The sequence below is a fragment of the Scophthalmus maximus genome, chromosome 2, assembly GCF_022379125.1.
Source record: "Scophthalmus maximus strain ysfricsl-2021 chromosome 2, ASM2237912v1, whole genome shotgun sequence".
Classification (NCBI taxonomy): Eukaryota; Metazoa; Chordata; class Actinopteri; order Pleuronectiformes; family Scophthalmidae; genus Scophthalmus; species Scophthalmus maximus.
In genome coordinates, this window is record NC_061516.1 from 9,101,605 (window position 1) to 9,114,877 (window position 13,273).

Consider the following 13,273-nt stretch of genomic DNA (forward strand, 5'->3'; position numbering starts at 1 on the left):
CTCCTGCTTGTGCGTGGCAGACGACAACACAGCTGTGCAGATGTTGTCAGGGCGACAGCGTGGCTAACATCTGTGCTCCCCGTGGAAACAACAGAGCAGCACTTTGCAAGATAGCCCGTCTCGGGGATACTGTGTCGAGGAGCTGACAGACGTATTGCTTAACGTCCTGTGTGGGATCACCAGCACTGCTCCTGGCTTGTAAAGGCCTTCGAAAACCCACCGTTCAGTGGTGGCACTATGTGCGCCACCACTGCATAATACTTTGACAGTTCCATTAATATGTTCTAGGAATTGAACCCAGATTAAGACACTGTAAACTAGACATATTTACATCAAATAAGTAGATCACAGTGATGTGATACTCCAAGCAACCCTGATTATAGGTTATGCAACATCTAACGGATATACCATTATATATCTTGAATCTGCATCCTTCGCTTTTTTACTTTTTCCTACAAGGGCACTATAGAAATATTTCAGTGAAAGAGAAGCGGTTCTCACACTTGCATCCTGTGCAGATTTCCTATGTGGATTGTGAGTGCTGATTTTCCTGTAACTGCCCGCTCCCCCCCCCCCCCCCCCCCCCCCGCCCACCTCTCCCTCTTCATGCTGCTTGATGTAGTGTGTGGCATGTGTCAGGTATAGCCCTTCATTACCACCCTGCTGTGCTCCCTCGCTCTCTCTCACACACAAACACACAAGAACAATACATTTAGGATGTGTTCATCTGAACTGTGTGTGCGTGTGTGTGCGTGCGTGTGTGTGCGTGCATGGGTGTGAAAGAGAGAGGGAGCACAACACAGAAGGGAAAATGAATAAAAGGACTTCATACATTTTTATGACTGCACCGATAAGGTCAGTCATGTGCTGTGGTTACTAAGCAACGCTTCCACCCCATGTTGGACAGTTACGGACCAGAAGAGTCAAACTCAAAGATGTTTAGGCTTACTACTGCTCTGTGAATGACGGTCGAGCAGCCTCTGGTGGCTCAGATCTCTGGTCAGTGCAATGTCACACTCACATCATGCAGCTTAATGTCTTGACAGGATTCTGTGAATTTTAGGAAAAGTAAATGCAACGTTTATCAAGCCTAAAGACAGAACATGGTTTATGAAGTGCATGTTTTGTTTAATATACATTTAGACTGCACTGCCACATCTTTTTCTTATATATTTTGAAAATATGCACATTTTGAGGAAAACACTTCCATCAGTTAGTGACTTCTCTGGAAAGGACATTACACACACATTTGTTCGATAAGTCAAGTAAATATAGTATGAGTGGTCAGTGTTTCTAAAGCTTTAGAGAAAATAAAGAATCTTTTTTTAATGTCCAGTCTTAACATATTTTCTTTCTGATTCAGCAAATTGCTGCTGTTTAATATGTATAACTATAGAGTCCACAATTTTTCCCAAGAAAGATGTGTCCAATATGGGATGTTCCAAGAACAAGTTAGAGGTTTCAGGAAATTGGCACTGACTTACTGAATCTTTATCATCAGCATCATGACATTTTGAAAAGTATACATGATATATATTAAATTATTTTAAAAGGAAATGTAATCATTTTGGAAAGGAAATATATCTGTCTACTGCTTTGTTACAGTTGATAAAGTCAAGCTTGTACTGGATCTGAGCTGAAAGATCTGACTGATCAAAGCCTTAAGCTTGTCAGATAATAACACTCTAGCTGGTTATAAGCCATAAAAGTATCTAAATTAATTAAATTGTTCCAGACTGTCAAATGACACTTCTTAAACTCTACATTACCCTAGTTTTACAAAATGAAATTTGAATTAATGGAGCTCTGCCTCAATAATCAACAATGTTATGAATTCCCTCCTTAAAACCAAAAAAAACATATAGAACACATAGAATTACCTGTGGATGACCCTGTTGTCCACTCAGTCAGGACTGGACAGGAGCGCATCGAGCTATGAAATGCAAAGAAGTCAATGAAAATAATATACATTTTTAATAATATACAGCAATACATAGATCTGTTAAGGTGGACAATCAAGGAACTCTTCCCTGTCACTGCCTTTTGGGGCAAGGTGGATTAAAATCTGACTATATGGTCATAAAGAGCTCAATCCCTATTTCTCTAATCCCTGCTTAAACTCCATGATATGTTGTGAGGTTATGATGAAATCAAAGGTATTATCCTCTTTAAACCCTTCTGTTATTTAAATGTTAAACCATCACAGACATTTCTGGGACATCTTTGCTGCATCAATAGGGGAAGCATTGTTTTTTTCAGCCTTGCTAACAAGGTTTGTTCCAGACTTTAAGTTTGTTCTCACTTCCTATGCACAACTAGGCTACCTTGTATATTAGGGCTTTGCAAATAACTTAAACAGAAATGTTTGTTATAAATCCTTGTATCCACAGCAGAGTCCAAATGGAGCTAGATTGGGGTTACTCCAAACTAACTGCGATGGTTTGTGTCCGTTCCCACAAGCTCTCTACCAGCCTAAATAAGAAGTAAAATCCGATCCGATACATTACAGTAAACACACAAATATCATATTTTTATGTTAATTTATTCTTATTTAATTAACAGTTTACAGTTCAATTAGTTGTTTGCTAGTTTGAATGGTGCTGACCATAAAACATTCTGCCAAAAGTTCTGTGAGAAATGTCTTCCTTTAGGGGAGTTGATTATTTGTTTCATAGTTGAGTGTGAGGTTTTAGATGGCTAGGTTAAACAAAGTGCATCCTGAACAATACATTATAAAAAACATTTTTTCCATTAGGGGGGAAAAGATTGTATCAGATCAGTATCGGCAGATACTCAAGGTTGCAGGATCGGTATCAGATCGGACACGAAAAAGTGGTATCGTCCCATCCCTAATTTCTATAGCCTCAAACAACTCATGAAAACCAAACTTATCAGAAACATGGACACTTGAACATGCATCAATGTAATAAGAACTACCTAAAATGACAGAAACCATCTTTGTATGACATTTATTTGGTGTGATACTTTTAGTGTTATCCATGTCCCCTCTGCTAACATGGAGGAGGCCTGATTTATGACCTATATTGCAGCCAGCCACCAGGAAGCGATCAAGATGATTTGGCTTCACTTTTGGGAAGTTGTCATACCGTCCATCTTTATATACAGTCAATGCTTCATCAGCAACACCCATCATGTCTCTTCTATGTTCATTTGAATTGATGCTATAACACTGTTATTTGTACAGAGACATACATATAATATTTTTATGCAGTGGCGTGCAGTAACTTTTTCAACACAGGTAAGCAGATCTGCAGGGTGGGATGGGGGGCTAAAAACATTAAAAAACCAAGGTGGTGTAGTTTTCAGGTGGACCAGTGTATGTGGGAATGAGGCAGACCCAGGTGGCAGCCCACCGTGACATCACCGTTGGTTTATGAACTGCCTTTTTGAAGCCTTGAGTTTCACATTTTGACCAGGACCATGTTGTTTTGTTTTGCAACCGGATGTAGAATTGGGGATGGATCTGACTGAGAGCTGTCCATAACCCACTATTTTGGGTTATGGACAAATATCTGCAGAGCTAATGACATTCCCATCAACCTCCACTGTGCTTTGTGTGTAACATTAGCATGCTAACATGCGAAAGATGTAAAACCAATCTGCTCAACATCATCACGTTAGCATTGTCCTTGTGGACATGTAAGCATGGTGATGTAAGAATTTAGCTTCAGGGAGATGTGCCAAATCACAGCCTGACAGAGCTGCTAGCATGGCTGCAGACTCGTAGTCTTCTTTCAGATTGGTTGAGCGAACTGCTCTAAAGCAGCAACTAATTTCACATTTGGTGTTGACCCCTGAAATTGATGAACAGAACCTTATCTCTTGAGTTACCTTTCAGAATCCATCGTACATAAAAGAGGCAGAAATATCGAGATGTCAGTAACAGAACACAGCCATAAATGTTTAGGCAAAAGTTGCAGAGGTGACATCAGCAAACTAATGATACAGTTACTACACAGTTTATGAACAGCTTCTGAGAATTCAAGTGTAGATTTGTCCTTTACATTCATTGTGGCTGTGGCTGCGAGTGCGTAGTATAATTTCTCATGTAAGTACCTGCGGTGGAAAGCTTATGGCACATACCCTATTTTCAAGCAGACACAGCACTTTCCACCCTCTAATGGCGAGGAATTGCTCTCAAAGGGAACACGATTTCTCCATTTCTTCATCGTGCAGACATGTCGACTCATTAAACTTGAATTGTGACTTTGTCTCACGTTCTGCTCAGAATTTATGGTCAGAGGGAAGGATTCTAAGATGATCTAATAAATGCGGGTCTCTGGATGTACGTTAAGACTACTGTTCCTCCACTTCAACCGTATAAGGTGGTTTGAATTATTCAGCAGTCTGACCCAGGCAGCAAAACCCCCATATTCCTTATGAGCCATAGATTGGGATGAACCTGCCATCATTGGTCATCTTTAACACATTATCAGATATCTATTTTATTAGTCTCTTCGAATATAAGCAAAGTACTTGAGAGCATTCTGTTAATAAGAACCATGAAAGTTTCCCTAGAGGGAATCCAACTCATTGTCATTAAGAGTAATGGTTATTATTATTCCCCACAGTTCACTTCTTCTCCAACTACAGTGTATATATAGTATTGTAAATGAGCAGCTACAAACTTACTCCACATTGAGAAGTAAAAGTAAGCATGACAACATTGATACACAAATAGCTGAATTAAATGTCAATTTGAAAATCTAGAATATAAAGCTTGATTCAACTCTTCTGTGTCTATAGTTACCCTTGGATATACTGTAAGCTCTACTGTATTTGATAAAGCCTGGATACTCGCAACCAAGTGTTTGTAACAATATGTGCCATGTGGGATATTTATAGGCCTAATTCTTGTCTCTGTGTGAGTACAAGCATACTCACATTCATTCATTTTCTACCCACCTTCTGTAAACTCTCTGTCTGCCTTTACAACCACTATTCTACTTTTCTGTAATCTTTCTAAGATATTGATTTTTGGATACATGTGTTTTGGTAAATGCAGCTGCATTGAAGTGGCTCATTACAAACTTCTCATGAGTAGTGTAGTTATAGGATCTGTACTATCCATTGATAGCAGTCTGTTCAAAGAGCTGGAAACGGCATAGGCATCATTCTGTCCACCACTTTGGTAGTCTATTGAATATATTGTTTAATATTGTCCTCATGCATTTCAACAACAAGGACCTTTTCCAGCTCTGCTTTGTGTCCTTTGACTTCCTGACTGCACCAGAGTTGAGCATGTGTCTTGTGGTGTGGATCACCTTGTGCCGGCATTCGAGCAGATATCTGATCAGTTTTGTAATACAACATGCAGAGTGGAAGTCTACTTTAGCTGGAGAATGATATGAACACCATACAGTAACACAGACACCACAAAACAAAACAAAATGTCATTTGACTTGACTGACCAGTTCTTGACATATCAAAAAACATATATTCTCAGCAAACTGCAGCATCATAACTGCACAAGAACACGTGCGTAAGCACATTACTGTATATTGTAATACATAGCTGTGTGTTTAACGTATAAAACTGTGTTCACAGATGTTATTTCTCTGATGCAATTTTTTTTTTGCCAGATTTGTAATGAAGTGCGTCACTTGATGCAGCAAAGATGTCCCAGAAATGTCTGTGATGGTTTAACATTTAAATAACAGAAGGGTTTAAAGAGGATAATACCTTTGATTTCATCATAACCTCACAACATATCATGGAGTTTAAGCAGGGATTAGAGAAATAGGGATTGAGCTCTTTATGACCATATAGTCAGATTTTAATCCAATCTCTGTACGCAAACAGTCCACTGGAGTGACACCATATGGCTGAATGATTGAACATAACAAGACAGAAAATGGCAATCAGGAAATGGTTCAGTGCCAAGTTAATTTGTATTTGACTGGGTATTTTGTCAACAACACAAACCTCTAACTATGTGTCTGTTCGATTTTGGTCCTCCTCACTCATTTCCCATTACATGGGTCTGTCTTATAATATTGTTTTACAGAACAAAAAATGGACTTAAAATAGTGTGAAGAGGGTGGCAATCCAAGAGAATGGCACACACATAACTGATATAATTATCAATAGGTGTTGATGTGTAAATCAGTTTATCTAGTGAGGTAACACATAAGTCCAAGACCAGGGGCCTGGACTATGAAGCGGGATTCGCGGTTATCAAGGTGATGTCAGGTTTCACTCTGGGTTCTCCATCCTACGAAGCTGGTTCTCATGGATAAGAGATCAAAACATGTCAACAGCACAACTACTGACCAATCAGATCACTGGAAAACCAGAGTCATCATTCTACAGAGTTTACAGTAAAGTGACAAATGATATAGAGAAACCGATACGATCTCATCACACATTAATACTTCTCTCTGCTTGGGCAGCAGAATCCGTCTGCATCACGTTAATAATAGTTTGTTTACCATCGGACAAAAAGGGAAAATACTCATACTGATACAATTACCGTGTTTATTTACAGTTTTTATTTACATTACCCTTAGCCTTACTTTGAAAATCTAAAATGATATCAACTTGTTTCTATTCTAGGTATGTTCTCATCATTTACACCTAACTTTGTTCAATGTGACTTTTGGATGTTGCTAAAACCGACCTCACCGGCAGGTACCAGCATCTTTTTTCCTCATATTATTTAGAACTTTATTCATTGTCAAGAAGATGTTGCTTGTAGTGTTAAGGATTCTGTGTGTTCTGCATTAACACTGTAGGGCCCGTTGATAACCAGCTTCATAGTATGAATCAATGTTCGGTTCAGTGAAGGAAGATATCGAAAAGATATCCTCTGTAAATGGAACTTGTTTCGTAGTAGAGGCCCCAGGCCTTATTGTTAATGCAGGCAGTTTTAGTAGATGCCTATAACAGGAGCAAAATTTGCACATTATGATTTCTAATAGTAATTTATTTGAACGAGGGGTAGTGGGGCATTTAGAGAGGAGAAGGAGGCGTGCAAAGTTCAACACATGCACCATAACTGGATGAACAACAAACATCTGTGTCTGCTGGGAGCCAAGGAGACTGACAGGGAGGGGGATTAGGCAAAATCAACACAAACAGAAACGGACTTTGTATACAACGTGTGAGGAATAGCATGTTTTCTTCCCTGCTTTCTTGCTTTCGGCGGCTGGAGTCAGTGATAATGATCCGATTTATTTTGGGGATGCCTGGCTGGAAGCCCATGCAGGGGCCAGACAGGCGGTGACAGGTCCTGCATTCCTGGTGCAGAGCATGCTCATGTAGGTCTGATGTGGACGCTAAGTCTAAGAGACAGACACTATCTAGGAGGACGACTAAAGCCTGACTCGCCTGCTATACAAACATAAATGGGCCACGCTAAATTCAAACAGTCACATGGCAGCGGATGTCACTGCAGTTCCTGTTGTGTCAGTGCCTGCGAAATAATTCCACATTCAAGGTTTCATGCAAGTGTGACTTTCTTATCACAACCCCGAGCCTGGAATACACAGCATGTGTTTGTTTGGGCTGAAGATAAAAGGAAACATTTACTGTCTCTCCAGCTAGACAAAAAAATAATGGACAAAAACAAACTATACCACCCTTCAAAATGCACATTGTTAAATTGCTAGCAAATCTCAATGTAGAGGTCACAGCTAATCTGTTTGAATGAAATATGTTTACAAGTCTTGTTCCCTCATCAGCGAGAGCTTTAGTTTTCACACATGAATCCACTGCCTCCTCTGTGGTTTGATTGGAGGTGAACACATGCAGGGGGTGGTGGATGTCTGACATGGCTGCCGTTTGATGCCCCCTGGTGCATTGGGGGTGGCCGCTGCTTATATTTGTCAAGGTCAATTAATGGATGCAAGGGTAAGGCTGGCAGGATCCCCCGATTGCCCCCAGGGCTCATAAATTATCCCGAAAAGACGTTAAAAGACAGGACTTTATCTCCTCCAATTAAGATCATTTAGATTTTTGTACCCCGCCAAATGCCTACATAGCATCCAGTCAGGTGTAGCCTACATTACTCCCTCTCCGTCCCTCCCTCCCTCCCAGCCTCCTCAGCATCCATCCTCCAGCCTCACCACACCACAGCAGTGCAGGCAAACCATAGAAGGGCGTCCTGCACCGGCTAATTCTCTTGCTTATGTTAACGCACAGCTCTCCCTCTCAGGGTGGACACTTTGATCCGTCTTCTCAGTGGTAAAACAAAAGAAAGGTGGTTTTTTTTTTTGTTTGTCTTACGCTCCTTCAGAGGTTCATCTGTGCCCCCCCCCCCCCCCCCCCCCCCCCGCCCCCGCTCCCCACCCCCATCTCCCCACCCCTGCACCTTTAAGGCAATGGAGAGGGAGAAAAGCGGCTGCGGAGAAGGAGGCGCGGGTTTATTCCACAGTGCTCCGAGGCGCGGCAGGTTGTGAGCGCAGGGACCACTGTGCGCAGTTTGTGTGTGCGGCTGCGAGGGGGAAGATGCGTGTGCTTGTTGCTCGCCGGACGGAGAGAGGCGGCGAAGAGCGCAGCTAACAGTCACCTCCGTGCGCCTTTGAATCCTCCAACAGAGAAAAACATCAAACTTTTACGCATTTTTCGTTACACCCGAAAAAGGGGGCATGTTTGTCTCTTCTCCGTGTATATACTTCTGATTCATTCATTTGTTATTTATGTATTATTTTCTTCTATTCTGATATCGGAGCCTTTTAATTGTTTTTTTGTTTGTTTTTTTGTTGAGTTCCTTTTAATTGTTGTTTACCGTGGAGTTGGGTGCGCGTAAAGGTTGTCTGTCCTATGCGCCTCCAGCCTCTGACTCAGCAGCGGCGGCGGCGGCGGCGGCACAGCTCACCTGGACCGGGGCGCACCGAGCTGAGCTCCTCATGCTCCACGCACAAGCGCGCTCCGACGCGGGGGGACGGCTGCACTGAGGCCTGGCGCGGTGCGGTGCGCGCAATCCAACAAAGGGGGGGTACGCACAGTCGTGGACCACACACTGTCCCCCGGCGTGCCAGGAGACAATCAGCAGCGGGAAGAAGCTCAAACCTCCTCCTCTTCATCTTCCTCCCAACGTGAAGGATTGAGAGAGAGAGAGGGAGAGAGGGAGGGAGGGAGAGAGAGAGACAGAGAGAGAGAGAGAGAGGCAGAGAAAGAGAGAGGGAGAAGGGGATTTGCAGGCTCCCTCTTCTTTCATTGCAGTTGACTTGTTGAAGAAATAAAAGAAAGAAATAACAAGAAGAAAGAGTGCGGGAAGATAAGAAGAAAAAGCATAAGCTTGGATATTGAACGGAGCGGGGCATGTGGATATTGGCTCTCATCTTTTCCCAGTGCATCTTGAATGGTAGGTGATGCATTTGTGCATGTTCAACTTCTGGTTCATGTTAATTATTCCAGAGACCAGAGTGTTGCTGTGCTGTTAGAAACAGTCGCAGCGCATTTCCACATTCGAGATATCGATTCTGTTTTTTTTTCTCTCTCTCCCTTTTCCTCACCCTTTTTTTTGTGTCCCGGAAAATTGAATGGAGGAACAGGCTGTTGCTATGTCCTGACACAGGCAGTGTATATGGGCTTTTGGGGTTTTATACATCCACATAACATTTGTAGGGATTAAGTCTCGTATGGTAAATTTCAAGATAAAATTTTGTCCGTTTCTTAAATATATATTGATGTACAGAGAGAGAGAGAGAGGGGGGGGGGGGGGGGGGGTGAGAGAGAGAGAGAGAGGAGAAATGTAGGTTGAGAATATAGGTGGTGCAGCCTGTACTGCACATGGAACAAGACATTTTAATGCATTTTTATAGCTTAGTTTTTGTGCAATTATTTCTAAGATTCAATCTCACAATTGTTCTGTTTCTTCTCTGTTGGTTCCTTAAATGACTCTTCATCCTCTCCAATCAAACTGCACTGGGCCTCAGTCTTGATGCATTTCCCTGAATTATTTTTATATGCTCGGTGTGCATATAATCAGTTTTCAGTCACATTTTCATGTATGTGGCTTATGGCAAAAATGATCTCAGTAAATAATTTAGATGTAAAATATTTGTATGTTTAACTGATGGGTTCATCATTACTTTGTTTATGATTTGCATTGTAACAAAAATATTCCCCTAAAAAAGTAATTATTTAATATGCATTAAGTACTTTTTAAATTCAGAAATCCTCTCCTAAACTAAGAAGTATATTGATGGAAATGAACAATATTTACTGACATGTCAAAATATATTTAATAAAAAAATAAGTAACACATTCAGTAACATATATGATTATGTTTGTCTACAATCTATAAGCTCTGTTGAAGGTCCTCTTAAAAAAAAGAAAAAAGGATTAAATAGGTTGGCTGTGCTTTTTCTGGCATTGCACCCGCCATATTAGAAGCACAGACATGGAGTCATTTTGGATTGTGAAAATAATAGACGAGCCCTATCACCCTCACCCAAGTGCACATCTTGCAAACAAAAAAAAAATTGCACTGTAAATTCCTCAATGTTTAAAAAAAAATTGAATTGAGGTATTTTTTTACAGAAGGGGTGTGTGAGGAAGGGGGGTATGGGGAACACAAGGGGCTGTGGGGTAAGGGTGGGATGTGCGCGTGTTGGGGGGCAGAAATCAGCTCAAAAGAAAATTGAGGTATTTAGAAGATCTTTTGAAAGGTATACGGAGAGAAAGGGGTTTTGGATAAAATCCAATGTGCACACAGTGTCAACTGAGAGTAGAGGGTGATGCGTCAAGCAAAGATGACAGGAAAACCATTTTGTGGCCATGCTGAAAGGGTTCAATGGAGGCAGCGGTTATTTATAGGGGAGAATGGAGTAAAAGCTGTGATGGTGGCGTAGCAAACAGTCCTCTCCGTGTCTGAGGCAAGACAATTTCAAGAGACGGAGAGGACACCGATGTCCATTTCAAATCTCCCTCGGTGCTGCGCTGACATTTCTGTTTGCTGAGCACGATCTATCGCTTTGCTTGTGAATGGCTTTTTCAGTCTCTTTGGTCCAGGCAACAGCGTTTGCAAAATGGCTGCTGCTGGAGACATCTACATGGAAACTTTGAATGGCAGCAATAGCACTTGCAATTGTGATGAATGCTACATTTTCTCTCTCGATGCGGGTGCAGTGCCATTCATATCGGCAGACTCGGTTCATTTGGCACTGACCTTTTCTATTGATTCACAGATTTAAAGGTTGGTTTTGTGGCCGAAACCAGAATAATCCGGAGTGCATTATGACAAACCTCTCCTTGTATTGTGCTTCTGCCTGCACCACGCTAAATCGACTGTAGGCAGAATGAAAGGGCTGTGATTGCTGATCATACACTGTATTCTTTCCGCTGCTGAATATTTGCTTTCCCTGGACAGTTCAGCAAAAATGAGTCTTAATGAGCAGCTGCACCAGAATCGTACATCCTGCACCTCTTCTGGACGCAGAGCTGTAGCTTGCTGAAATGAAGGCTTTTGGGGCTCTGGTCCAGTACAGGCTGCTGAGGTTGTCTCTATGGAGACCTGGGTAATGAGTGTTGTTGCAGTGTGGGCTTTGGACTTGCTTTGCCCTCTTTCCAGGTAACCCTGGCAATGCTTCCTGATAGATTCCATCATGTCAATTTTTTTACCGATCACGTGGGATTAACATTTTATTTCAACACCAATTGAAATGTCTCATTCTCCAAATGTTGATGTGATCCTTTATCTTTATATCTGGATATTTGTATTTATATCGCCTGTTTGTGGAAAATAGATGTAAAAGATCATAACTTCTATCCACCTTATTGAACTGCAGCTTTAGTTTGTCATTTGTGAATAGTACCTATAGTGAACAAACTCCATTTTGCTCCAGTTTGCCGCTCGCCAATTTGTGGACGCATTTTCAAGCTCATCTGCAGTAGGTATAAACAATTCACTGATGTGGAGAGTAAAATATGCTGAGTTCACTTCAGTGGTGCTTGAGCTTTAAAAGTGGCTGTCGCAAAAGTGTCTATTAAAACCTAAATGGAACAGGAACAACATATTCCAGTTGTGAGGAGATAACATTGTGGAAATGGCCTAATGTTGTTTTAGCACAGCTATGCTCAATTGGACACTAATAAGCTGTGTAAATATACAGTAAAGCTCCTCAATTGCCTCTTCGTATCATTCTGTGCGTGTGTATTTTTAGCTCTCAGCCCAGGATTGCGAGGGACTGCTGGAGAAATGGTATCTCCACTTATTAAAACATACAGTAAGCATTTTCAGCATGACCTAATCCAGACACCAAACATGATTAATGATTAGGCAGAATGTAGTTTCCCTTGACATTTTTTTCTTCCAGTTCAGATCATCACAGCAACAGACTGAATTGTCTCATAGCTCCTCCACGCTGAACAGCGAGTTTGCAGGATTAAAGACACAAAACACCCGGGCATCAGAGTACCTGTCAGCAGCAGTTACTCTGCTCATTTTTATCAGGAGTAAACCATGCGTGATATTAACCAGAGAAGGACAGAAGTTATTATCAACCAAACTCATAGAGGACACTTGGATTTGTAATGAAGTTATCAAATATTTGATTGCTGTTCAGTTGTGTGCTTCTGTCATTTTGCCAATGAAGAGCAACTGATTTTTATATCTGTCTGTAGTTTACTGACTCTTCACCCTTTCCCAAAGAACTGCTACGGCTAATCTGTGATTTATTTTACCACTATTTACATTTTTTTGTTGTTAAGGTATCTCCCAAATTGCAGAATGTTCACAATGGACTTATCTGTACAATCTTCAGCCAATGAACAAAACCCTTGCAGCAATTATATTTCCCACAAAATGTATTTGGCCAAACAAATAAGTAGTGTACAGTATAGTGGTCATTTCCAGGGGGCAGAGTTGGGGTTACACCATCTTGAGAGCGTCTTTTGCCTCCAACCTCCATTGACATTTCATCAATTGCATCCACAAACCACTGTTGTCTTCATCATTTTGGGCACAAAAATAAAAAGATTTGTCCCATCTTCTAGAGGAGCTTCTCCATTTAATGAATGTACAGCGAGTTTGGTGCCACGGCCTTGTTTTGACCAATTACCACCAGTCAAAATGGCAAAGCACAGAGGTCACATTAAGGCCAGTGGGGACTAGGCCTGTGCAGACTAGCGTCTTCTGGTATACATCTGTCACTTCACATAGAGCCACGACGGGTTGACAGAGTCACAGCAACACACATCAGCCAACAACAATTGAGTCCACAGCACACCACCCTACACAATGTAGGCCAGTGTCTTTACTCTGTGATTACTCCTTCATATCATATCCTTCCATCATTTTCTCCTT

At 41.5% G+C, this 13,273-nt stretch overlaps 1 protein-coding gene across 4 annotated transcripts in view; it reads left to right on the top strand.

The window, feature by feature from the left end:
- Window positions 1-8,399: 8,399 nt before the first annotated feature.
- dscama (Down syndrome cell adhesion molecule a) overlaps window positions 8,400-13,273 on the top strand; it is an 83,389-nt gene continuing 78,515 nt past the window's right edge. For all 4 annotated transcript variants that reach the window (XM_035627032.2, XM_035627034.2, XM_035627033.2 and 1 more), the window contains exon 1: window positions 8,400-9,328. In XM_035627032.2, coding sequence (XP_035482925.2) covers window positions 9,286-9,328 — 43 coding nt within the window. In that variant the 5' untranslated portion in view covers window positions 8,400-9,285. The remainder of the gene's footprint in view (window positions 9,329-13,273) is intronic.